This window comes from Muscardinus avellanarius (genome assembly GCF_963383645.1).
Source record: "Muscardinus avellanarius genome assembly, chromosome: X".
Classification (NCBI taxonomy): domain Eukaryota; kingdom Metazoa; phylum Chordata; class Mammalia; order Rodentia; family Gliridae; genus Muscardinus; species Muscardinus avellanarius.
The window spans coordinates 15,452,650-15,479,990 of NC_137792.1; the positions used below are offsets into that span (position 1 = coordinate 15,452,650).

Genomic DNA, 27,341 nt, shown 5'->3' on the forward strand with positions numbered 1-27,341 from the left:
TGTAGCCCAGAGGTAGAAGGTTTTCCAGGAACCTCAGTACTATATATATATATATATATATATATATATATATATATATATATATATATATATATATATTCTCAAAAGGGCTGGGATTGTAGGTCAGAATTATAAAATGCTTCTATATTTAATCCCAGTACCAAAAAAAAAAGAAAGTAATGGAGGAAGAGAAGGAAATATTGAAAAGAGTACCTATAGCTCATATTCAAGAGGGTGAGGGAATTGAGGGGTCCAGATTGAATAACAATGGATTCAGGAAGGAGCTGGTTTCTTGATGATATCAAAGATTAGACCTGATGAAACAGATGGAAGGAGAGGAAGTTGTAATCAGAGAGAGAGAGAGCTCTAGTACTTCAGAGGTGGCATGGTTCACCTTGATGACAAGCTGAAATGTGTGATGATTTTGGATTTGACAGCAAAAATCCAACCCAGAGGTCAAAAATCTTTTCAATATCCTTCTGTTATGTTTACATCTTGAGGGAAAATAATAACTTTGGTAGACTGCCACATTAATCTGTAATGCATCTAATGGCAAAAGAGAGCTCTCATTGATAGAAATGAATCCCACTTTTTTGTGGTGCTGAAAATTGAACCCAGGGGAATTATACCTCCAAGCTTTACTCCCAGCCAGACTTTTTTTATTCTTTGTCTGGGGGCGGGGGTTGTTTGTTTTTTGTTGTTGTTGTTTTCTATGTGTTTTTTTTTTTTTTGTACTGGGGGTGGAACCCAGGGGCTTTTCTACATCTGGGCTAAAATCCCAGACCTATTTTATACTTTATTTGGAAACAGGGTCTCACTGAGTTTCTGAGAGCCTCACTAAGTAGCTGAGCCTGGCTGCGAATCTATTTGATCCTCCTGTCTCAGCCTCCCAAGCTCTGGGATGACAAGCGTGCGCCACCATACCTGGCTCCTTTTCTTTATTTTGAACAGGGTCTCACTAAGTTGCAGAGGGCCTCTGCAACTTAGTGAGAGTAGCTGAGGCTGGCCATAAGCCTGCTATCCTCCTGTCTCAGCCTCCCAAGTACTGGGATTATAATCTTGTGCCACCATGCCTGGCTCCCACTTCTATTAGTAACATTTATTATTACATATTTCAATTGTTTAGTGAAATATATTCAATGAACATTACACAAATTATGAACAAGTGAAACTGAATATATTTTAACTTGCTCACTCCATTCTAAAGCAAATCTCATTTGAATTGGGTTTACAACATAATTAACTTACCAGTTGTTAAAATAATTTTAAGTTGGTGTCGAAGAAACTTTTAATAAAATGAATATATATATTTGTAACTTTACTTTCACTTTTGTGTTAGGAAGATTATTTTTATCTTTCCTAAGGACTATAGCTCTCTGTTAAAATAGAAGGCATTTTAGTGATTTCTCTTTTCTATAAAAGTATGCTACATAGTCTGGATTTGAAATGCAATTTGCAAAAGCCTGACATGTCCATAAACATTAATCTTTCATGTAACTCATAGAAGATATTTTATACATGGAAAAATTATTAAAATAGAATTGCTTCCCTAAGGTAAAATCCAAATGCCTATAGTATAATGTATTTTGTTCAAATTTTTATAGGTTTGTCTAACACATTAATCTATTGCAAATAATAATGTTTTAAATGAGTATTTACTATGTATCAGGCAGGATTCTAAGGCATTTACATAATGTAACTCATTTAATCCTTGCCACAACCCTATGCGGTAAATACTGTTATTATCCTCATCTTCTAGATGAGGAAACTGAGTTTAAATAGCATGATCTACAACTACCAGCTAGTTAATAGTAGATGTAAGATTCAGACTAAGACACTCTGACAGCAGAGTGAATGCTTTCAACAGCATATTGCTACTCAGATCTATAATTTTGACTCAAGATAAATTTAACAGAATGCCTCTTTTTAGATACCCTTTGTATATATTAGATCTACATGAAACAAACTACAATTTTTAACTTAAATATGGCAAGTCATGAACACTATTAACAACCTCTATCATGAGTAAAACAGAAACCTCACTTTTCAACTTTTATTAGAAAAAAATTGTTCCAAGTATGGAAAATAGGGAGGGGGAGGGGGTGAGGTGGAAATTGGGTAGGGCTAATTCGGTGATGTGTGTATGTATGTCTCCACCATCTTTTATCCCATTAAGATGTATGACTACTTGCCGGGCGTGGTGGCGCACACTTGTAATCTCTGCGCTTGGGAGGCAGGGACAGGAGGATTGCGCAGGTTCAAAGCCAGCCCCGATGGCTTAAGAGACGCTGTTTCCAAATAAAAATATAAAAATAGGTCTGGGAGTTTTGCCCAGAGGTAGAAGGGTTTCCAGGAACCCCAGTGCCACCAAAAAAATCAACATTATTTTGAGAAAGATGGAACAAATTGTTGAATTGCAGAATAAAAAATAGTTAAACCATATGTTAGGCACCAAATCTCAAAAATTTTAAAAGAATTGAAATCATATTAATTAACTTTTTCAACCACAATGCCATAACCCAAAACTTTGGAAACTATGAATACATGGAAATTAAACATGTTTTTGAATAAACAATGTATAAATAAAAATTTAAGAGGATATGAAGCAATCTCTTGGGACAAATAATAACAGAAAGATATCACAACAAAACCTATGGCAGACAGCAAAAATTCAGTACAAAAGGGCAAGTTTACAGCAATCAACCCATCATCAAAAATCAACCAGTCACAGAATTTTAAGGTTGTATGTTTTCTTTCATACAAAAGCCAGAGAGAAAAAATACAAAAAGGACGTTAGCTAAGCGAGGAAAGAGGTCACTAGAAAGAACAGTGGAAGGGGACTGGCAGTGAGAGGTGGGGATGAGGAAAAGTACTGATGAAAGAATCAGTACAAATAATGTTATGTCTGTATAAAAGACATCACGGCCAGTCTCACTGTGTACATTCAGGGTGAGCAGCGTGATGATCTCCAAGGGGAAACATGCCAAGTCTCTGTGCATGTTTATTTTTGTCACTTTGAACCTCCCTATGATGTATAATTACAATGCACCAATAAAAGACTTTAAAAAATATCTCAAACACTTTCACTTCAAGGAACAAGAAAAACAAAAAAAAAATAAACCTGAAATTAGTAGTAGGAAAGAAATAACAGTGAACAGAAGAGAAATAAGTGAAATGGAGGTTAAAAATAATACAGTGTAAAAGTTATACTATAATGCACCAATAAAAGTATTTTTAAAAATCTGTGAAACAAAGAAGTAAGCAAAATTTAAAACTCATTCTAATCTTTCAATAACATTTACACCTGTTTACCCTTCTTTACTTAAAGTTATAGTGTGCTTTTCAATTTTAAATAAGCTATGTCCAAATATCTCATACCATAATTTGTATAAACTATGAAACATTTCCACCACTTGAACCAAAAACTCTTCCTGGTATTTTAAACTTGACATGATTCATTTTATAGCAAATTTGCTAATATTGTTTTATTTTAAAAGTACTTCCCAAATCTGGCATGGTGGAGCACGCTTTTAATCTTAGCATTCAGGAGGCTGAGACAGGAGGATCGTGGTTTGAGGACAGCCTCAGCTACTTAGGCCCTGCTCAACTTAGACCCTGCTTCAAAATAAAGAATAAAAATAGAGCTGGGGGTATAGCTTAGAGGTAGAGTGCCTCTGGGTTCTATCCCTAGTGCCGCAAAAAGAAAAATTTTAAAAAGTACTTCCCAAGAATTAAATCCGATCTGGGTGTAGTGACACACACTTTGAATCCTAGTACTCAGGAATCTGAGACAGGAAGATCGCAGGTTCCAGGACAGCCTCAACACCATAGCAAGATTCTCAGGAACCTAGCGAGACCATTTCAAAACAAAAAGTAAAAATTGAGGTTGGGTTGTAGTTCCAAGATAGACTACCCCTGGGTTCAATCCTCAGTAACACGTGCAAGCACACACACACACACACACACACACACACACACACACACACACACCTGAAAACCAATTTGAAAAGTATTTCATGTGGTAGCCAAAGTTAATAAGTTAATAGAGTAGTCTTCCAAGATCTACTTTTTCTGTCTTATTAGAAACAATCCAGATCTTTCTCTTTATCATCTGGGGGATAGAAAAACAACAGATTTAGGAATAAAATTGAAAGATAATACTGATCCTACCAGTGTCTACTCACAGATACTAAATCTGATATTTTGTGGGTTGTTCTTTTTCACAATAAAACATTACTTCCTATGACCTCTTACAAATCCAAAGAGTCAAATCTTTATGTCACCCAAAAGGAACTATTAAAAATGCAACATTCATATTTTAATCCAATTGCAATTTCTAATTTGTCCTTTGAAGCATGTAATTGGTAGTATGAAATTAAAATTCAGTACCAAAGTAAACGCTGGTGAAATTTTATATTTTCTTTGTTTTTCTTCAAGATATTGCATATAAAAGTACTTTATAAAGTAGAAAACAAAATTCAAATGTTAGTGTCATAATCATTACTGAACAGGATAAATTCATTTGACTTCAGAATATTTATAGTAAACTGAAGAAGTATAAAAAGTTCTTTGATGCTATTTCTTAGGAACCTTTCAAAAGAAATACTAATTAGATTATTTGATTCTTTGCAAAAACAGCAATGCCACCATTAAACTTTTACCTCCCATTTAAGAAACCCAAATTTGGAATTAGTGAATAAATTATTACTTTTAACCCATATGTTCTGGCTTTTGATTTGACATCTTAATAATAATTTGATGTGGGTATCTGTAACCCACCTTTTTTAGCGGGTTGCCATGGCAACTCCTGAGGTAAAGTACCAGTTGACTGGAGCTTCAGGCTTTGTCCATGCTAAATACAGAAGCTGCATTTGATTTCAGCTTGGCAGTTTCTATGGGGAGCAATGTACCATAGTTCTTTCCACTTCCCAAGCTGCCTTTTTTCATCACCATGGAGACCAGATCTACCCACACAACTAAGATCCGAAATCATTCCTAGTATGGCTAAAACTAAGGCCTTGGGAACCAAGGCTTTCTATAATTAAAGTATATTGTTTTGATAAAGAAGAGTTCCTGCTTCTGCTTTTGAAGTATTTATTGATTTTCCACAAAGAGAAAACAGGCTTCCTAGTGCTATGCTGAAGATTTACAATAAGGAGAAAGAAAATGTCATCCTGACATTTTCCTTGGTCAGGTTCTGGTTGTGTGTGTACTTATGGTATGTACTCTGCATAGTCAATCACTAAGGAATAATATTTCATTTCAAATTGTGTAATGGTATTTCTAAATAGTAGTAAATATATGTAATACTTAATGGTAGTTGTTAAATGTTTTTTAATTTTAGTGTGAGACTTTCTAAATTTGTTCTAAATTCAATATTGGTGTTGTGTAGATTATTTCTGCACTTATAACAAAATAAGTATGAGAAAAATTGTTGTAGAACTTTGATCATAAGTATATATAAATTTAACAGGGAAAGATTGATGTAATGTTTCACTAGAAATCTAGTTATGGTACATGTACATAAATCTAATGAGTTATTTAAGGAAGATCACACAGAACTCTATGATGTCTTGTTATGTATTTTATGTATATGTATAATACACATGAGAAAATAATTTTTAATGCTATGTTATAGGTATATATCAAAAAGCTCCGTGGTATGTGGCTCTGATTGTGATACATTTCTGTGTACTCAAATCATTAGTATGTGTGTATGTATGTGCATATATACATACATTAGTATCATAAGCGGCCACCAGAGTTTTGTTGTACTGGGAATTGAACTCAGGGAAATTCTGTCTCTGAGCTGCACCTCCAGGCCTTGTTTTATTTGTTTTTTGTTTTGAAACATGTTCTCAGTAGGTTGTTGAAAGTCTGACTAAGTTGCTGATGCTGGCCTTGAACCTGCAATCCTCCTGTCTCAGCCTTCCAATAACTGGAATTACAGGGGCATACTATAACACCCAGCTCTAGAGTTCTCTGGTGATCACTAATTACTACAGAGCTGCTATCATTGTTTTGATTCCCCCACCAAAAGAAACAGACATAGTCGAAAGAGATGGTAAGAAAGTTTTAAGTGAAACTTTGAAATCACAAATTTAGTCCCTGATTTTCACAAAATGACTTAAAACAGAATCTCTACTTTAATAATTGTTATTGTTTCACCCTAAAAATATAGTATGATGCTTATTTAATAAAATATACTAAAGTTGTTCTTATTTTCAAAATATATCAAGAATAAACTAGTACCATAGGATGTTATAAATTAATTTACATATGGGAAACAAACTTATTAATATAATTGGATTTTTGTTTGCTAGGAGAAAGTTAGCAATTCATTGTTAAAAATGAATACAAATTAAGTTGTATGATGCAGAGAACCTTCTGACATTTCAAACTTTAAATTTTACAAAAGGAACTCTAACCCTAATAAAGTTCCTATATGATTTTAGTTTTTTGTAATTATACTGGTGAGTGTGAAATTTAACATATGATGTTAAATGTTAAATTCAGATATAGCTGGAAACCTTTTGCAGTAGATATAAAGTGATTTGTATTTTTCCATAAGAACATTGTGAGTCAGCATCTCTCTTTAGAAATTTACTTTCTTTAAAAGGACAATACCATAAAGTGTTGTGAGGAGGAAAAAATGAAGCTCATATATAAAAGCATTTTCCTCAGTGTTCTTAGATTGAGTAGTTTCCCATGCCAAATACAAGGATAATTTTCTGGCCCAAAATTTAATAATCATTTCTAAGACAGCTAAGATTAAGTATGAATTCTTATTATCCTGAACTTTTAATTAAGATGAATTTCTGTGCTATTTTTCCATCCACACTCTATTTCTTAAAAACATAATTTTATAATGATTTTTCCCAAATTAATTTTTTCTAATGATCATGTACACATTGCATTTTTTAATACCTAAAACATAATAATTTGTATGTTGGAGCATGCAGAATATTTGAATAATGGAGATTTATGAGAACAATCTATAATGCAGTTATAGATTAGAAGACAAAAGGTTATAATGAAAATGTCATTGATTGCAAGCTGGATGTGGTGGCACACATTTGCAATCCTAGTACTTGAGGGCCTGAGACAAGAGGATCGCAGATTCTCGGACAGCCTTAGCTACTTAGTGAGACCCTCTGCAACTTAGTAAGACCCTGTTTCAAAACAAAGAATTTGAAAAATAGGACTGGGGTATAGCACAGAGGTAGAATGCCCCTAGATTCAATCCCCAGTACCACAAAAAAGGAAGAAAAGGCCTTTGATTAAGATGATAGATTAAATTAACACATTTAAGACAAAAATGTTAAGTGACTGTCAAGATACAATTTTAAGTAAGAGATGCATTAATTGCATCTCTTGAATTTTCTTATCTTTCTTGGGACTTAATTTGCTGAGGAAATGTATTTTTGGTTGTCCTTATATTTAGTTGGCAGTACCCCCAAAGCATCTCTCCTTGCCAGAGTTGTTAATGAGCAAATGATCCCAAATGTCAGACTGGTATGCCAAGGAATTTATTAATTAGGCATTAACATTTAGAAGTTATTGAAGAAGGAATATCAATAGTGAAATTTTTGTAATATTGCAAGCTCAGAAGGGGTACATAAAAAGCCATTCCAAGCTTTTATAATCAAAATGGTGGTATAGCATGAGATAAATCTAAAGTTATTATTTCAAGATTACTCTTCTTAATCTACTCCATATCTACCCCCACACACACAATGACTTGTTAGGTGAAAGGAATTCAGAAGAAAATTCACAATTGCATATCAATCTTTTTCCCCTCATTTAGTCTCCTGGGATGACATAATACTGGAGCTGATATTGAATAATATTCTTCTTTTCTTTTATAGTAATTTTACCAGATCAAAATGGTAGTACTTTGGGGGATAGTATGCAAATTTAGTATAAGAATAAGAATAGGTTGAACTAGGGCTTAGGGTGTATCTGTGCAGTAGAGCACATGTTTAATATGCATGAATCCCTACATCAATCCCAGACACACACACACACACACACACACACACACACACACACACAGTGGGCTATATTTTTAGGATATATATATCATATATATGTGATATATATTTTAGGATATATATGATATATATATTTTTTAGGATATGATACATATGACTATATATATGATATATAGTCCATCTAATGGACTCTATCTATAGGATAAAAGTTTATAAAGATCTGTGTTACTGTTAATTTAATTTAATTTTTATATATCTTCATTTATCTTGGATCAAATTTTCAAGATCTAAAATGTTTTGCCAGCCGGGCATGGTGGCGCCCGCTTATAATCCCAGCATTTGGGAGGCTGAGACTGGAGGATCGTGGTTCGCGGACAGCCTCAGCTACTTAGTTAGGCCCTCCGCAACTCAGTGAGACCCTGTTTCAAAATAAAGAATAAAAAATTGGGCAGGGGTGTAGCTCAGAGGTCAGATGGCTCTGGGTCCCATCCCCAGACCCGCAAAAAATAAATAAAATAAATGTTTTGCCATTAATTGCATCTTAAAGAATCTGGACTATAAAAGCACAATTAGCATATCATCAGAATTTGCCCACCACAAATAATTTACCTAATCAGCAACTTGGCAAGAACATTAAGGGCAAAGTCCTTTGTTTATTTTTTTTTCATAGACTCCAATGAAGTCAGCAACTAAATATATTTGATAACCCCAGTTCTCTAGGTAGGCATAATCATTACTTGTTATTCTATCAGAATATCCAGTTAGGAGACTTCAAGTAAAGTGTGATGGGAGAGTTAAATATGTTGGGTCTTGGAGATATAATCAAATGTGATGACATCTTTTAACACCCAATCACAATTGTGGATTAAGGTTCAGATCAGGTTGAAACTGCCTTTTGAAGTACTTATGAGATAGGAATGAGAATGTTCTTTTACATTTTGAAAGACCAAAAGAGAACCTGTTGAAAGAAACTGGCAAAAAAAAAAGCAATTTAGATATTGTTCATCCCAATTTACCTTTTCATTTTGACAAAGCCAGACATAGTCATGGATGAAATATTATGTGGCTTTCTTGTTTACCAGATTGGCAGTTCTCATCACTGAGTTACTTTGCACTGATTATCATTCAGACTGAATATGATCTATTTAATTATATCCTGTTAATATAAACATATAAAGCAATAACATTTGACCTTTCTCATAAATTTAAAACCTGCAATGTTCATCTCTGAAGTATTTGGGTTTTTTAGTATACACTGTTACTTGGTAATGTGTTTGCATCTCAGACTTCAGCTCTGTTACCTCTGTAGTTATTTCAATTGGAGCTTTAAAGACATTTTTTAAAGTAATTGTTAATTATATAATAGGTTGCAAACACAACACAATCTGTCAATAGACAGCCATCCACCCACACTGCTGAAAGAAAACTTTACCAGGAATCATTATTTTTTTATAAAGTTGTCTCTTTGGAGTTTAAACATACTTTTTATTAATAATCTCAATATTTTCTACTAAGAAACCATGGCTGGGCATGATGGTGCACACCTGTAATACTGGTACTTGGAAGGCTGAAACAGTAGGATCAAAGGTTAGAGGCCAGCCTCAGCAACTTAGCGAGGCCCTCAGCCACTCAGCTGTTTCAAAATAAAATAGTACTGGGGGTGTAATTCAAAGGTAGAATACCCCTGGGAGTTCCCAGTACCTCACAGAAAATATGGATGAATTAGGATAGGGACATCAACTATTAAGTGAAATAATGTAGATAATTCTTAATTATAAAATTTTAAGACAAATGAAAAGGTGTACAATAGAACTCTTTGAGGTCAGACTATGTTTGTATATTTATACCTAAAATTTTATTTTATATGCATACACACATATACACATGGGCGCCTATTAAATTCTTACTGAATAAATGTCTATAAAAAGTACTCTCATTTTCCATTTTAAAATCTGAATAGTAACATTTGTGTTGACAGTATAATGTGGCAAAATTATTTATATTTTCCTGAAATCCTGTAACTATTTTCTTTTTTTAATCTTTTTATTGGTACACTGTATTCATACATCTTAATGGGATATAAAACTTGTGTAGACATACATGCACACATCGCCCAGTTAGCCCCTACCCAATCCCTACCCCATTCCCTCCCCATCCCTCCTTCCCATGCTTGGCTTAGTGGTTGACATCTAATATTATAGCAATTTATCCAAAATTAACAATGATAATCTCAAATAACAGATTCATTTGTCTGGTATCAAGATTTTGATGACTTAGAGATAACATTTCAATATTTCTTTTTGCTTTCTTTCTTACCAGAGGATATTTTTTTCTTTTTTTTTAAGGTGAAACTATCATTTATTTATTTTTCAGAAAAAAAATCTATCCTAACATGAAATATGAACTCTGAATGCCCAAAACGATCTCGAAAAAGAACAAAGCTAGAAGATGTACATTTTCTGATTTCAAACCTTATAAAGCTACAATAATTGAAACAGTATAGTACTGCTATAAAGGCAGATATATAAACCAGTGGAGTAAAATAAAAAGCCTAGAAATAAATTTTTCCATATATGATCAAGTTATTTTTGGCAAGGTTTCCAAGAATATTTGGTGAAGGAAATAATAATCTTTTCAATAAATATTGTTGAAAAATAATAATTACATGAAAAAGAATAAAAATGAACTCTTACCTAACACCATATACAAATATTAACTCAAAATAGATGAAAGACCTAAATGTAAATCTTAAGACTATAAACTTTTAGAAGAAAACCTGGGTCATAAAACTTCACAACATTGAAATTGGCAGTGTTTCTTGGATATGATTTCAAAGGCACAGGCAACAAAAGAATAAACAAACTTCCTAAAAAAATAAAAAAATCGTACATCCAAAGACAATGTAAACAGAGTTAAACAAACTGGTCAGCAAGGATTGGTAGCACATGCTTGTAATTCCGGCACTTGGGAGGGTAAGACAAGAATATCACAGGTTCTCGGCCAGCCTCAGCTACTTAGTGAGGTCCTCTGCAACTTAGTGGGACCCTGTTTCAAAATAAAGAATAAAAAATAGGGCTGGGGGTATAGCTTAAAGGTAGAATGCCCCAGGGTTCAACCCCCTAATCAATTTACACGTTATTTCTTTGGCTATTAGACTTTAAAAATCTTTTCAATTGTTGCCAATTCATAAGCTTCATTTAAAGAGTACTTTAGACTGGGGGGTGTGGCTTAGTGATAGAGAGGATGCTTAGTATGCAGAGAGATCCTAGGTTCAGTTCCCTAGCACAAAAATAAATAAATAAGCAAAAGGTACTTAAGTTCTTTATTTCAGATAGTGTTTTTAATGCAGATAGAAAAGCCCAGCATGTGTTTTATACTCACAAATAACTACCATAAATGTACACTAAGGTCATAATATTCCAGTAGGTACGTTACAATGAAAAAGTACTTTCATAAGAAAATAATTCATCTCCTGTGAATTACACAGACAGGGTGGAATTGTGATTTGGCTATTTAGAGGAACATTTGGATTTAGCTTAAAATGGTATTTTCTTGTCTATTTTGCCTATAGCTAGGTTTTAATTTTTTACCTAAAATTATTAACTAAAGAACTACATAAATGCTTTAAGTATAAACACAAAATTCTTTGTTTTTATGATTTTTTATTTCATTTGGAAAAGGAATATTTTATTGTGACAATTCTCATTCATAAAATAAAAATATTTTTAAGTCTTAACCCCTATGCTGTTAAATAAAATAATAAGCCAGCAACTTTTTAAAATACTGTGTTTTTTTTGGTTGTTTGTTTGTTTGTTTGTTTGTTTGTTTGTTTGGTGGTACTGGGGTTCCTGGAAGCCCCTCTACCTCCGGGCTACACTCCCAGACCTTTTTTTTTTTTTTTTAAACTTTATGTGGAAACAGGGTCTCTCAAGCCAGTGAGGCTGGCTCCGAACCAGCGCGATCCTCCTGTCTCCGCCTCCCAAGCGCGGGGATTACAAGCGTGCGCCATCACGCCCGGCAAATCCTGTGGGGGTTTTTTTGTTTGTTTTTTGTTTTTGGTGGTACTGGGGTTCCTGGAAGCCCTTCTTCCTCCGGGCTCCACTCCCAGACCTATTTTATATTTTTGAAACAGGGTCTCTTACGCCAGCGCGGCTGGCTTCGAACCTGTGCGATCCTCCTGTCTCCGCCTCCCAAGCGCGGGGATTACAAGCGTGCGCCACCATGCCCGGCTAATCCTGTGTTTTTTTAAACTCAACCTTTTACAAGAAAATAAACCCTCAATATGTGGACAGATATTATTCAAGCCACAAATGAACAAATGTTTCTTTTTTGTTTGTTTACAGTACGGGGAGTAGAACCCAGGGGCATTCTACCTCTGAGCTATACCCCCAGCCCTATATTTCATTCTTTATTTTGAAACAGGTTCTCACTAAATTGCAAAGGGACTCACTAAGTAGCTGAGGCTGGCTGCGAACCTGGATCCTCCTGTCTCAGCCTCACAAATGCTGGATTACAAGCATGCGCCATCACACCCACTTTAACAAGTGTTTATTTTTATCTGAACAATCTGAATCAAATATGAACCCACTCTTTCTACTACATATATTGAGAAAAGCAATTATCACTGACACTTCATGGTATTAGATATCCTTGTGTTTAAAAAGAATAACTTGGCCTGGGGTGCGGCTCAGCAGCAGAGCGCCTGCTTAGCATGCACAGGGCCCAGGGTTCGATTCCCAGAGGCAAAAAAAGAATAACTTAAGCCCGAATATATACACTTTAAAGAAGGAGAGATTTCAGATTATTATGTTAAATCAATATGTTTTAAAATTAGGCACAAAACTATTGTATTCCTTGAGAGCTCTTCAGTTTGTTACTTCTGACAAATTTGAATATCTGCTATTGGTGACCTCTGTTATCTGTAAGCAATTTAAGACGAGTATTCTGTGGCTTTACTCTTAAACTTTTCCTCAAACGCAGTAATAATGGAACTGAGTAAATGGAACAGGATTCTATCTTAGAACTCAAACAGAAGTAGCGATCTTTGTAAGTGCTAGTCTGGCTTAAGCATTTCTTATTTCCACCTTCAAGTATTTTCTTCTCTTTCATTCATTAAGGAAAAGACCATTTTTACCAGTTTGATATTCAAATTTAATCATTCTCTAGAAAATGTGCATTCACCTTTAACCACTCTATAACCAAATCCACAAGCATTTTATTGAAGGATCATCAGCCATTCCTAGTGGGTACATTATTAAAAGCCAGATTACATTTTCAAAGCCTATGTTTGCAGAATTTATATTTCTGCTTATTATTCAGGTGGTCCTAGTGGAATAGCTTTTAAATTCATAAAACAAAAAAGGAAAGAAACATTCTTCTCAAGAATTCTTTGTGAATTCAACATGTGTCTCAAAAAACTTGCATGGGAAATGGATCCACGCTATAAAAAGTCATTCTATGCATAATTCAGTATGGTGGTAATCTTGATCCATCATTCAGCTCTCCAGGAGAATAGTAACAAAGAAGGAAGATCTGTTCCCTTTTATCCAGCTAGGGTGGTGGCCTCACACCTGGAGGTTTCAATGATAATTGGAAGTTTAATAAATATTTGTTAAGTGTAATATACCTGAAAATTTCTGATTTTTCTTTGAGGTAGCATAGGTATGTCGTCGTCGTCATTATTGTCATCACCGTCGTCGTTTAAAAATGTCATTGGTGAAAAGCTTGTACATATGATGCTTATTTAAATAGCACGAATAAGAAATGTTTTATAGTTAGGAAATCAATGATAAGAAAACAAAATAGTCAGGAGCTGTATAGTTTAAGTTGTGGGTGCCTTTTTTTTAAAAAAGGAATATATAATTTCCATCTGTCCTTTTAGAAAACGAGGATAGAATTAGTCTATTACTCTAATAAATAATGTTAGCTATTTTGACTATTAGGTAAGGATGAATGAAGCTGTTAGCTAGAGAGGAGAAAGATAGAAGTATGGAATTAAACACACACACAAAAGAGAAAGCCTAATGAGAAAAACAACTGGAGAAACAAAGGACAAGGTGTTCAGAATATGAAAGAGACTTGGGGGGGGGGCAAAGAAGACACATGCATGTGAGATTCACAGAAATCAAAAATAGACTTTCAGAGAGCAATTGTCATTGTGACGTGGGTTTGTTCTTGTGTTTTTGAGATTTCTTAAATATTAGCCATATTCCAGCAACCTGATTGTGCCTTTGCCTCCAACCTATGTGTCTCACCAGTGCATTTGTACTTTAGATATATGATGCACATACCTGGACATACAATTGATTCAGTGGGGTTCAGTTTAGCAGTCTCTTTGTAGTTGTTCTGTTTGCCACAAAAATAAGAAGGAAATATTGAAGATTACATACAAGTTTAGCTTAAAAATTTTATTCAAACAATTTGCCAAGGCCTCTTTTATTTTGTCATAATCCCAGTAGACCAAGCTATTTCCATCAGATTCCTCAGGAAAAAAAAAAACCTTGAAATTTTTCTGTGTGATAAAATGTTGTAATAGTGATGGCACTAAAAATAAAATGCTATCTCATGTCCCCAGCCTCAGGGCTTCTGTCTTAGAAATGACTTGTCTACACTGTACAATGGAATTACTTCAACCAGCCCTAGCCATTGGGTAGCCCATCTGGATGTGATTGTCCAGAGGCAGATCTCAAACTACAGTTAGCACAGGAATAACCTGGATTGCTTGTTTACAATGCAGATTCATGAGTTCCATATCCGGAAAATTCTGATTCAGTAGATGAGAGGTAGGGTCCAGAAATTTGTGATTAACAAACACACCCCACCCCCACCCCTGAGACTCTGTTGCCAGTGGTATTGACCACAACTAGTTGAAGATATACCTTGCCCGAGGGACTTTGTCTTCTCTTATTGCCAATATACACAGACTGGTAGCTACCTGTAGCCAGTTTTAAGTAGTAATTCTCTCTCACTGTCCTGCACGCTGGCAAGGGCTTTTAATAAACTCAGAAGGTATCTCCAATGTCTTGGAATAAAATTCAAAAATTTTATGGATGTAAATCTATAATGTAAATGTAACTAAGCTTGACTTGATCACTAGGATTAAATGAGCATCGAGGAATGCACTAGAAATTAAACCACTCATGGAACATTGTTTCTGCAGAGAAATGAGGGATGTGTTCAAAACAACTTACAGAAATGTTTGAATTGCATATTTAAATAATTTGTTTAGAAGTGACCTTCTGTCCCAAGTTAGACTATCTTAGATTTTGCTGTTTTAAATTCCATGACCTTGTGAAACAAAGTGGTAGAAACTAGCTTTTGAGCATTATAATATTATTAAAAATGAAGAATTATATTTTGTTTCATTTGACCTACATACAAAGATGACTTTAGTTCTCAGCACCTTTTCTGCACAGACTATCATTTGATAAAACAATTTTTTCTACTGATTTCCGAACTATACTGCATCTCATTTTCTAGGTAACAGTGTTAATGTGCAACATGTGCCCCTCTACATTTTCTAAGGGAAGTAGTAAGGAACTAAGTATTTTCTCTGTTCCCTCTCTGTTTCTTCTTCTGTGTCTAACTCAAAAGATACAAGGGAATGTTGCACATAAAATTCTGCCTAGGATACAGATAACAAATGTTGCTAAAACTGTAGTTTATTTTACTTATTTATTTTTTATTTATTTATACAGCATAATGGGGTAAAAAAAAAAAAAACTTGTGTAGACAAAAATGCACACATCACCCAGCCAGCCCTCACCCAGTCCCCACCTCACTCCCTCCCCATCCCTCCCTCCCATGCTTGGTTTAGTGGTTGACTTTGATATGAGTAAGTACATCATGCGCTTTAAAGAGTTTCCTCCCCACCATCCCCACAGTTAGGTTGTCTTATTTGCTCCTCTATAGGATCTCCTTTTTCACCTGGAGTTCCTCCTATGACACCTCTCACCCTAGCTTTCACATATTAGGGAAAGCATCAGATCCTTGCTTTTTGCAACTGACTAATCTCGCTTAGCATAATGTCCTCAAGATCCATCCATTTTCCCACAAATGACGTAATTTTGTTCTTTTTTATGGCTGAGTAAAATTCCATTATGTACATATCCCACAGTTTTGTAATTCATTCATCTGTTGATGGACATCTTGGCTGGTTCCATTGTTTGGCTATGGTGAATTGTGCAGCTATGAACATAGATACACATGCATTAGTTTGGTAGTTTGGTTTCCTTAGTTTATTTTATTCAAATTGTTCTTTCCTAGTTTCTTCAGTTGTTCAAAAACTATTTTCTCCCAGTTTTTTAATTCCTTAGTATGTGACTTATACTCAGGTATAAATTCAAGCTTTCATCACATTTACTCTGTTGGAGCATTTCATTTCTCTTCACTTTGTATGGTTTAGCATGTAACCTTATCAGAGCAATACTCACAAGGATATTCTAATATCTCGCTGATCAGAATGTGGTCACATATATTTCAGGATAGTCAAACTGGTCAGAAGACCAGAAATCCTTTCCTCATACTTTTTGATTGGATGAATTTGAGGAAAGATCTTGTATAGAAATACATTTTAATTTTTTAAAGGACAAGTCATTTAACATAAACCTTTCTGATTAAAATTATAGATGTTCATAAGTTTAGAAGTGGGAAAGTTCAATCTGCTTGTTACTGTGTGTATTTGGAAGACTGGCATTTCAAACAACCAAACTAAAGCAAAAATTGTCCCATTTATGGCCATATAGACTTGCATGCCAACAGAAAGACATTATGGTATTAAAGCCATATGCAGTTCTAGCCATACTTTTCTATTTTCTCTTCATGGGTATTGCATGATGGTATCTCTAATACAAATACTAATATGCTTTGGAATAATGGCACTCGCAGGTCTTTCATCATATTGTATCACTGCTTTATCATATTAGGCTAATACACTGCGAGAGTTGGTAGAACCTCTCCATGCCAAATCGGATCAACTTCTGTTGGCACTCAACCCATTGGACTCACAGATTGATAAGCTAATGTTTAGAGAATTTAGATCGGAGAGAGTCGGCACGGCGCAGACTCAACATCAACCTCTTGCAAGCAACTAAAATGGCCTCGTCCTTGCTGTTTCTAACAGAAAACAGACTTTAAAAAGCTTAGATCATCAAGTATTTTGGATTGGAGGCCTCCCTAAAGGGATATTGAGAGGGGCAGGCCACTCTTAAGAAGAATGCAAGCTATCTACAGTGGGACTAGCATAAGATCAAAGCCAATCAAGATGGAGCAGAGTAACAGAACACAGCCCTTTCTGTGGGAAAACAGAAGGGGGAAAGGGTCTTGACTGGGGAAGGGCTCTGTGGTGACACCTCAGTTGAGTTCTCCTGACACCAGGAAAAGAGAGGGATCAGCTCCGATAACTAGAAAATCCTGGTGGTTTAATGGACTCTTCGGTGGCCTCTTTAAGGCAAAACAGAGGAAACAAATTCTGTATTAAGTGTATTTTGCATTTTTAAAATTTGACATGCTGTATTGTACTAAATTAAGTGTAATCTACTAAGGCAAGGAATACACAACCTGCTCTGAAACTTAATATGTTTATTCGATTATTAAGTGTATTCAGGGGCAACACGGAGACTGCTTTCAGTGGCACTAATGAAGGAAATTCCTCATGCCAGGCTTTATTAGATTCCTCAGCTAAAGTCCTAATTTTCTCCTTATTTCTTGGCACTTGCATACAAGTGGTGTTGCCTCTTAGGACAGGCATGAGCTATTATTTTCTGTAAAATATTCCAATCTATAGGTTGTGGTTTTCATTTTTGAAAAAGTATTTTGTCTGAATGTCTTTCAAACTAGCTTCAGATACTATTTAATACTATGTAACTGGGTCCCTATGGCTCATTATTACTTATATTTCTTCTGTGGTGGATGTGAAATTTCCTTTAGTTGGATAGCTACACTGTAATAATTTCAATGATAATTAATGGATATTTCATACTGTGCAATGAACAGATAATTTAACATTGTATTTTGAAATGTTTTTTCTTCCTTTCCCTGCAGTGTGTGGTATTGCATATTGTGAATACCTGTAAAAATACAAATTATTTAAAAATAAAATATGACCAATTGGTATCAAATCTTTTTAGATAGGTAAATAATTTGCTAAGTATGCTTGATAGTAAATATCTTTCTAAAAAGAAGTAACCTATGCTTCTTTTTCACAAATGGAATTTTGTGTTGTGAATAAAATCACATTTATCTGCCTTACAATTGCCTCTATGCTCTAACCATTTTAATGTGTTTTTAAATATATCTGAAAAATGATAGTTCTGGTATATAGAAATCGATCAAAAATCATTTTATTGGCATTTAATATTAATAGAATTGTCTTGGTTCATTCTCCCTGTTCAAATCATAGTAAAATTATATGATCTGAAGAATTTTAGTTTTTCTCATTAAAGAATATCATAACTCTACCTTAATTTTCAAATATAGTCCTCTCTTAGCTTGAGAATTTTTTTTAACTCTGCCCATTATTAATTCCTGCCTAAAAGGTACCTTGACCTATTTCTATATGGTTAAATTTTCTAAACTCTTCAAGTAAATTTAAATTCTGTCATGCTTCTGATTGCCCTTCAAGGAACCTTCCCTTCTTTGTATCAATAAATCAATGCTAAAGATTCCAGGGATTTGCCATTGGAACTATTTTTCATAAAAACTATTACAGTACCTTAAAAATGTCACCAATGACATATACTTATCATTAAACCACATAGTTTTGTAGAAATTACATCCTAAGTAGGAAGAGCAGAGTAAACTTTTAGCTCTCTCTGTCTCTTCTGGAAGCAAGTTTTGCTATTGTAAAGAAAGTGACAGACACATCACAGCCCATACCTGGTTTTTTGAAATGCATTATCATTCTTATAAAAATGGCCTTTACCTGTTCTTAAAAAAAGAATTTGAAAAAAACACAGCACTATTGGTAAAGCTACCAATATTTTTTTAATTAAGGAACTTTTTTGAACTCATTAACATTAATTTTTCCATCAAAAATGATTGTCTAATAGTAATGCTTCGGTATTATTATTTTGTCTAAAAGAAAATAAATAAATAAATGACCACTAATTATGAAACAGGTTAGCTGATTACAGAGGAAAAACTAAAAATCTAGCTCTTAAAATCTTATGCTTTATTTCTGAGAATTTGTCTAAAGGCATGAATTACAAGAGCTGATATTTAGTTTTAAAACAATTCAAATTATAGTGTAAATACTTGAAAGCTTAATCATCTTTAACATAAAACATGCAAAGATATTAAATTCATTAAAACTATATCACATTACACATAAATAAGTTCTTTGTGGCATGCTAGTAAATATTCCTGTGGTCCCAATGCAAATGTTAATTGTCCTTTGTGACAAGAATAGTATTCCATATACTTGATATCATTACCCTGGAAGAGTTAAACTACTCTGTGGTTGTATAAGAACAAATGCCTCTCAGATTTGACTGATGACTAATACTACTATGTCCAGCCTTCTCTCCCATTTGTGATTTAACCTTTCCCAACCTTCTGTGCTCATTACACAGCTGTGTTGTGGAGAGAACAACTGTTTCCATGAGGACATCATTGTCCAATTTTAAGAGAGTACAATCCCTTTCTGAAACATACCAGAACCCATTGCCCATTGTTGGTTTAGTTTTTAAGAGCCCAGTTGGTATACTCTTTTATTTTGTTTTCACGTTTTACTGTCCTTCAACATTGCCTTCGCAGGGCCAGGGAAACTGGGAGGATACCAGAGTGAAATTTTAGATCACCATGTTTTTATTATTCTTTCTTTGATTTTTCACCTAAGAAACAAACAGTACTACCTGGTAGAGTTTCCTTATAATGACACAGTAACCTAATAAGGAAACTTCTTTGCAATACTTTGTGTATAAAGAAACTCATTATTCCATTTGAATTTGTTGAGTGTGTAAGGCACTGTACTAGGAAGAGAATGGGAACTGCAAATGTGAGTGACACCAATTTCACTCATAGGAAAGGCACATAGAGCAAGTCTGAAGAAGAATACACAGGGGTCCATTGAAGTACAAGAAGGAAATCATTGGAATTTCTCCCTGGGTTTTATATCTCATTCTTTTGAATTTTTCTGTATATGTTTTATAGCAACTATTAATATAAAGTATATAAGTTATCATCAACACAAAAAAGTTAAACTGGTAAGGGCACACAATCAAAAAACAGTTTTGAAACCACTGAGCCTGAATATAAGGAAACACATGAACCAGAGACTTTGTTATTTGAGAATGTATTAAATATATTATCATATATTCATAAGCAGTTTGTAAGAGGTTCCAACAAACTAGTACTTTTCATTAGCTCATCTTTTATCACTTACTACCTAGAGATTTTGTGCCACCTGTAAGAACTAGACAATGAATGGTTGCAATGCTCACTGTGTTCCTAGATTTACAAAATTTCATAATGGAGCAGAATATAAATAAGACAGTAAAGAGAATCTTCTTTCACCCCACCAAGTATTACACAGCCAGAAATAATCCTCCCCTGGCATAGAATAAAGTTCATTACTTAATTGTGGTCCTCAAATCTATAAATCAGTAACATTTTATGTAGGAAAGGAGAGACTTCATGTGCACTTTTTGCCTTAATAAAATTGAAATAAAAACTGTGTGATCTGACACAGGACTAATTTATGTGTTGTAAATGTAAATATAACTGGTAGCAGTTTATTCCTGCATAGGCTTGGATTTTCTGACAAATCAGTAACAGATTAAAATGTGATTGCAGCAGTGATATTCTTCCTGATTAGGAATCACAGAAGGTTCCTTTACATGTCCTGTAATTTGAATGTGGTCTACACTTTGCCAGCTTTTGGAAAACACACATTAAAATTACACAACAGCTGGTTTTCAGCCAGTGTTCCAATGGCTGGGCTGGCACATTGGGAAGCGGACCTCACCAAGTGCATGCCTCCTCATCCAAAGCAAGCCTCTTCTAAAAGAAGAAAATCAAGGGTTGAGAAGAGAAACCTAAAGAAAAATGAGAAGGAGATGAAGAAGAGAGAAAAAAGAGAAGAAAATAAAGGTGCCTTCGCATTTTCAGTTGCAACAGTAGCCCCAATTGACTTAATTGGTATTCATCTGAGAAAAATCAAGGAAACCAATTGAAAATTATAAAAGAAAATAAAGGTCTGTTTTTGTCTTGAATGTTGAGTTCTGTGTTGTTTTGATTGTTGAGCACAGTGGATGAGATTTATAATGTGACTCTGCCCCTCACCCCCCCTCCTTTGAAAATAAAAGGACTCTTTGTCTAGTCTTAAAATGTTAAATAATTGGTGGCATTCTGTGGTATCCTGGCATCTCAATCCCTCATCCTTACTCATCCCACAAGTGTGTCTTGTGCAGTGTTGCATGATGTGTAAGGGACTGATGGGGGTTTCTTATCTCTGATAGGAGCCATACTATCCCCATTACCTTGGAAATATTTTTGTGTTCCGTTTCATTGTGATTCCTTGTTCAGATGTGCTGCCAGAGATAAATCCATACTCAATACTTCTTACAGCTGTCAAACCAGATTCTTTGTAGAATTATGTTGTCTTTTAGTTGAATGCTTTTCTCTCCCCTATCATCAAGAAGGGGTGAGGGACTTTCAGTTTTTTTAATAGCTATATATGTCATTTTTATTTATTTATTTATTTTTTGACGGGTCTGGGGATGAAACTCAGGGGCATTCGACCTCTGAGCTACACCCCCTGCCTTATTTCTTATTCTTTATTTTGAAACCGGGTCTCACTGAGTTGCAGAGGGCCTCACTAAGTAGCTGAGGCTGTCCGTGAACCGCGATCCTCCAGGTCTCAGCCTCCCGAATGCTGGGATTACAAGCGTGCACCACCACGCCCAGCTATGTCATTTTTATAATAAATCATATTCTCCTTAAAATTACATTGAGATTTTATAAAAATCAATTCTTTTCCCCAATATTCCAAAATATTAGCACAAGGATAAAAGAATACTGGGTCAAAGTGTGTTTTAAAACAAAATACATACTTCTTACAATATGAGATAACATGGAGAAAGGTTTTCTTAAAACAAAAATTTATTACATAAAAGGATTTTTTGTCTCTTTTAAGTCCTAAAACTATAGTCTGACCCCTTTATTCCTTTACCTTCTTTCTAGAACTGAAAAAAGTAGTAATGCATTAGGACACTTGATACCTTAACCACTATAATTTTCATCTGTTCTGCCTCCCATTTCTACACTATGAAATTAAATCTGGCTTTACATGAAGTCTTGCCTTGAGGCAAAAAGAATGATAACTACAAAATAATTCCCCCATGGTTCTTTTCTGGCCTAGGATTTTACGAAAAGGAATTATGCTGTTCAAATGTGTCCTTGTTTTTACAATTCCATTTAGTTATTCTAAATGACCATATGATTTTGTGCCTACCTTGTTGCAAAGCATTCTCAGTTAAAATTTCTCTATCTTGCATCCATCTTGCTTTTTACCCACAAATCAATTCCTCCTTTTAATGGTCTAGTATCCACCCATTCATCAATTTTCTCTAGCTGTTGAGAACATTGAAAGTTGAGCCAATAGAGAATTTCAAAGGCTGTTATTTAGATGAATTTCTTATTTTTAGATTACAATCTAACTTAGATATATGATTAGGAAGTTAAAATCAATTATATAGGACATAATGATAACATGTGCTAATGGATAACAAAGAATTTTCTAATGGAAGGACTCAATCAATGAGCATACCTACCATTAGTTGCTAACCTGAGTAACAGGGTCAGAAGTTAAATATGTAATCTTTAAAGGCTACTTTTTGATTCTAAAGGTGATCCCTTAAAATTAAGATACTCCAAGTTTGGGACTTTGCAGGCACTTTTAGGTACATTATTTTTAAAAAAATTAAAATGCTTCATTTTAAAGGAGTCTTATCAATTAACACCTACTACTAAATACATAGTTCAGATAATTGCCAAAAGTGGCAGTATAGAACTCTTGTTAATTGTGAATTCTGGAAAAACTATTAAGTTAGATTTCTATCTCTACCACTAAGAAACTGTGACCTTCTACAAGGTATTTCCCTATTTTAAAATGAATAGCAAACAGATCCACTTGTAGTACTGTTGTGAGAATTAAATGAGATCACAAATATTAAGCATTGACCCTACTTTACTTCCAGGCATGCATATATATATATATATACATATACATACGTACATACATACATACATACATACATTAACTAGTATTATTACTCATTAGGGAATCTTCTTTTGAAACTAATCTAGAAAATCTAGAATAATCATACGGACCATGGTGGGATAAATAACTTTCCATACTAATTCCTTGGGACAATATTATAATAAGTATTCCTCAAATAGGATTCTGGCTATCTATTACATATAACCGTCTCTACCACCCCAAGCAAAATCCTAGTTTGTCTTTGTTTATCATTCATATGGTAAACAAAATTATATACTTTTCATTTATATAATATCAGTATTCAGTTAGTTAAAAAATAAGATAGGATTTCTTTGTCCATCTAGACCTAAGATCCTTACAACCAGTTTCTAATTTTTTCTCAAAAATATATAATTGGAGCATTTTCTTCCCAAGTCTTAGAAATGCTAAGTAGCTTTTCTTAGTACATGCCAGATTTTTTTCTTATATCTGCATATAAATATATTCCCATATTTTGATTTAATTGGCACTACTAGTTATGATCATTTACTATATTAGTGACATGTCAGGCATTACTATGGCCATTACTTAAAACCTAATAATCAGTGAAACTTATGGAAGATTTTTATAATCAAATATATACCAATAAGGCAGTTATCTTATGAAGTCTGAAAAAAGGTGAAAGTCAGTTCACTCAGTATTGATAAGCCAAGAGAGCTCTACTAACTAGCACTTTTATGCTTATCAGTATAATGATAAGGGATTTCATTGATGTCTTAAAGTATTTATGTATAGGACTATTTCCATGTGGTTTAGTTTTGTACTCGAATTATTTGAACGTAATGGATTCAAGATATGTATGGTTATTTGCTATCAAGCGAATATTTGGTTAATCAAAGAATCCTATTATTTGATCATTCTAAAGCAATAAGCTGCCCATAGCTAGTCTTACCTGATATAAGTAGCAGCTATGAGGTGTTTTTGGTTTGGGGTCTTTTTATTATTTTAGAGTGCTTTCTCATTCATGATCCTGTGTTTCAAATAGTTTTGATTTTTAGTGGATTTTTTTAGTGCTAATTGCCATTTAGTACAATGGATTCATCTCTCCCTCCCTCCTTCCCTCCCTGTCCTCTCTCTCCCTCTCTTTTTTCCTTACTTTACAGGTGACTGTAGAGAGGAAAAGTTAGGAGACTCATTGCAAGATTTATACAGGGCGCTGGAGCAAGCCAGTCTGTCACCACTAGGAGAACATCGTATTTCAACCAAGATGGAATACAAGCTGTCATTTATAAAAAGATGTAATGATCCTGTAATGAACGAAAAACTACACAGGCTGAGAATTCTCAAAAGCACTTTAAAGGTAAGATGGCAAATGTAAGGAGAAATTATTCTGAAGAGATGAATTCTTGAACTAGAAGTGGATTACCAGAAACTATAGGTTAAGTAATACAAAATAGGGAACTGGGGGAGGAAAAGAGAAATAGGAAGAAGCTGAGTCTGAACTGTCCTATTCATAGCCAGTGCATTGTTAAAGAGATTGTGTTAATTTTTCATCAAAGTCTCAGAATTCTGACTAAATGTTATACGACTTAGTTCTAGTTGAAAACAGGATGTGATTAAAAATGTTTTACCAAAAAATGCAGGGCTGATGTTATTCCTCAATTTCCTGACTTCCTAAGATAAATATACCAGGTAGTATAATTATTTCAGTTATTAAAAGAATACAGCATGCATGCGGAATGCAGTAGTGAATGCTAAAAGGTTTGAGATGATTTTGTTGAGCATTTCCTACATAAGCTATAGCACATTTGGAGTGAAACTACAGTGATTCATGTTCCATGTAGAAATTTTATAATTGTTCCCCTTACACAGTTCTAAAATCACATCACTTTCTTCTGTTATATATTTTTGTAAGTACTTACATTGTTTCCAGTCTTACATTGCCGCCCAGAAAGTGGGAAGGAGGTGGTAAGGACAAGGGAGCCCTCTGGAGGCAGGAAGTTGAAGGAGGGGGCAGACAAGTGAACCCCCATCACTCTGTATCTATGGGGTTGGGGGAAGAGATAGTTCAAGGAAAGGGCCCACCATACCACCCGCCGAAGCAGGCCTTTGACATATCAAAACAGAAAAGAACTCTCATACAGATTGTGTGGCACAATAAAAAGCCCCCCCCAAAAAAAAAGATCAAAGACTTTTTTGGGAAATATTTCAGGTCCATACCATGCTGCTATGGTATTATAATTTTGAGATGTAGATGAGTACCAAAGAGATAAATAAATAGAAAATCAATTATTTGAAAAAGTTCAGGTAATAAGCAGCCATGTTTTCAGAACAAATTTGTTTTTAATTGGTACCTATTGCAAATACTGTTCAAATCTAGGGGACATTTTAATGGCTTTTGGGTAGCTAAGATCACAATTTTAATACATATATATACACACACACTATACACACACACACACACACACACACACACACACACATATATATATATATATATATATATATATATATATATATATATATATATAGAGAGAGAGAGAGAGAGAGAGAGAGAGAGAGAGACAGACAGACAGACAGACAGACAGACAGGCAGGCAGGCAGGCAGGCAGGCAGGCAGGCAGGCAGGCAGGCTGGCTGGCTGTGGAGATACAACTCGGGGCATTCAACCTCCAAGCTACACCCCCTGCCCTATTTTTTATTCTTTATTTTGAAATGGGGTCCAAGTTGCAGAGGGCCTCACCAAGTAGCTGAGGCTGTCAGCAAACCACAATCCTCCGGTCTTAGCCTCCTGAATGCTGGGATTACAAGTATGCGCCACCATGCCTGGCTAAAGCTATGTATTTCTAAGAATCATTTCAGCTGAGCACAGTGGAACATGCCTGTAATGCCAATAATCCCAGTACTTGGAAGGCTGAGATACAGGTTCAAGGCCAGCCTCAATAACTTAGTGAAACCCTGTTTTGAAATAAAAATTAAAAAAAGATGGGTGTAGCTCAGAGGTAAAACCTAGGTTCAATCTCCAGTACCACTTACAAAATAGAAATACCTATCACTGGTGAAAGAACTACAGAGCCCTATAATCTTGTACATAGAAAATAAGTTTTGAAATCTTCGTCTGACCAAGCAATCTTGAATGGGCCTAGTTCCTGGACAGGCAAATCTCAACATCCTCAGTCTCAGCCCTGTTCTATATCCTGTCTCATTCAGATCAGGCCATTTCTAGGACACTTTGGTGTCTTCTTTCCATGGCAAGTCTGGCTGGCACAGAGAATCATTCTCCCTTCCCTACAAAAAGGAAATTTTAACATTCAAAGCAAGAATTCTGTATTTGTGGCAACAAGAGGGCTAGGCTCACTCTCCTTGATGTGTGAGTAGTTTACCATATAGAAGGAAAAAAGAGGATAGATGCCAAAGTAACTCAAGAGGTAGAGTGTGAGCCGGGTGTGGTGGCGCACACGTGTAATCTCAGAGTTTTGGAGGCCGAGACAGGAGGATCGTGGTTTGCGAACTGCCTCAGCTGCTTAGTGAGGTCATTTGCAACTCAGTTAGACCCTGTTTCAAAATAAAGAATAAAAAATATAGGGCTGGGAGTATAGCTTGGAGGAAGAATGGCCCTGGGTTCCATCCCCAGTACCATAAAAAAGAGAGAGAGCGAGCGAGCACGAGCCAGAGAGTGTTGTAAGTCTACTCAGGAGCAGAGATAGAGTATTATAGGAATATCAGTGAGAGAGGGAACCAATATTTAAAGAGAGTATGAAAAAATGAAAAGCAGAAAAAAGCACTCTAGGATTTGACTCTAAATAGCTGAGTATGAGCATACCAAAAGCCATTCCTTATGGACTTTGGAATTTTTTGCCTATTAACTTTTTATTTTAAAGTTGAAGAAAAGTTTATCTCCATCTTAACTGTTGAATTCTTTTACTTTTCAGGCCAGAGAAGGGGAAGTAGCCATTATTGATAAAGTCCTAGACAATCCAGACTTGACATCTAAAGAATTCCAACAGTGGAAGCAGATGTACCTCGACCTTTTCTTGGATATCTGTCAAAACACCACCTCAACTGACCCATTAAGTATTTCTCCTGAAGTAGATGTAATCACTTCCTCTCTGACACACACTCATTCATACATTGAAACGCATGTGTAA

General features: G+C 34.8%; 1 protein-coding gene across 4 annotated transcripts in view; it reads left to right on the plus strand.

The window, feature by feature from the left end:
- CNKSR2 (connector enhancer of kinase suppressor of Ras 2) overlaps positions 1 to 27,341 on the plus strand; it is a gene marked incomplete at both ends in the record, with an annotated part of 296,214 nt that extends 268,873 nt beyond the window's left edge. For all 4 annotated transcript variants that reach the window (XM_080718645.1, XM_080718646.1, XM_080718647.1 and 1 more), the window contains 2 exons: positions 24,357 to 24,553; positions 27,126 to 27,341. In XM_080718645.1, coding sequence (XP_080574771.1) covers positions 24,357 to 24,553; positions 27,126 to 27,341 — 413 coding nt within the window. The remainder of the gene's footprint in view (positions 1 to 24,356; positions 24,554 to 27,125) is intronic.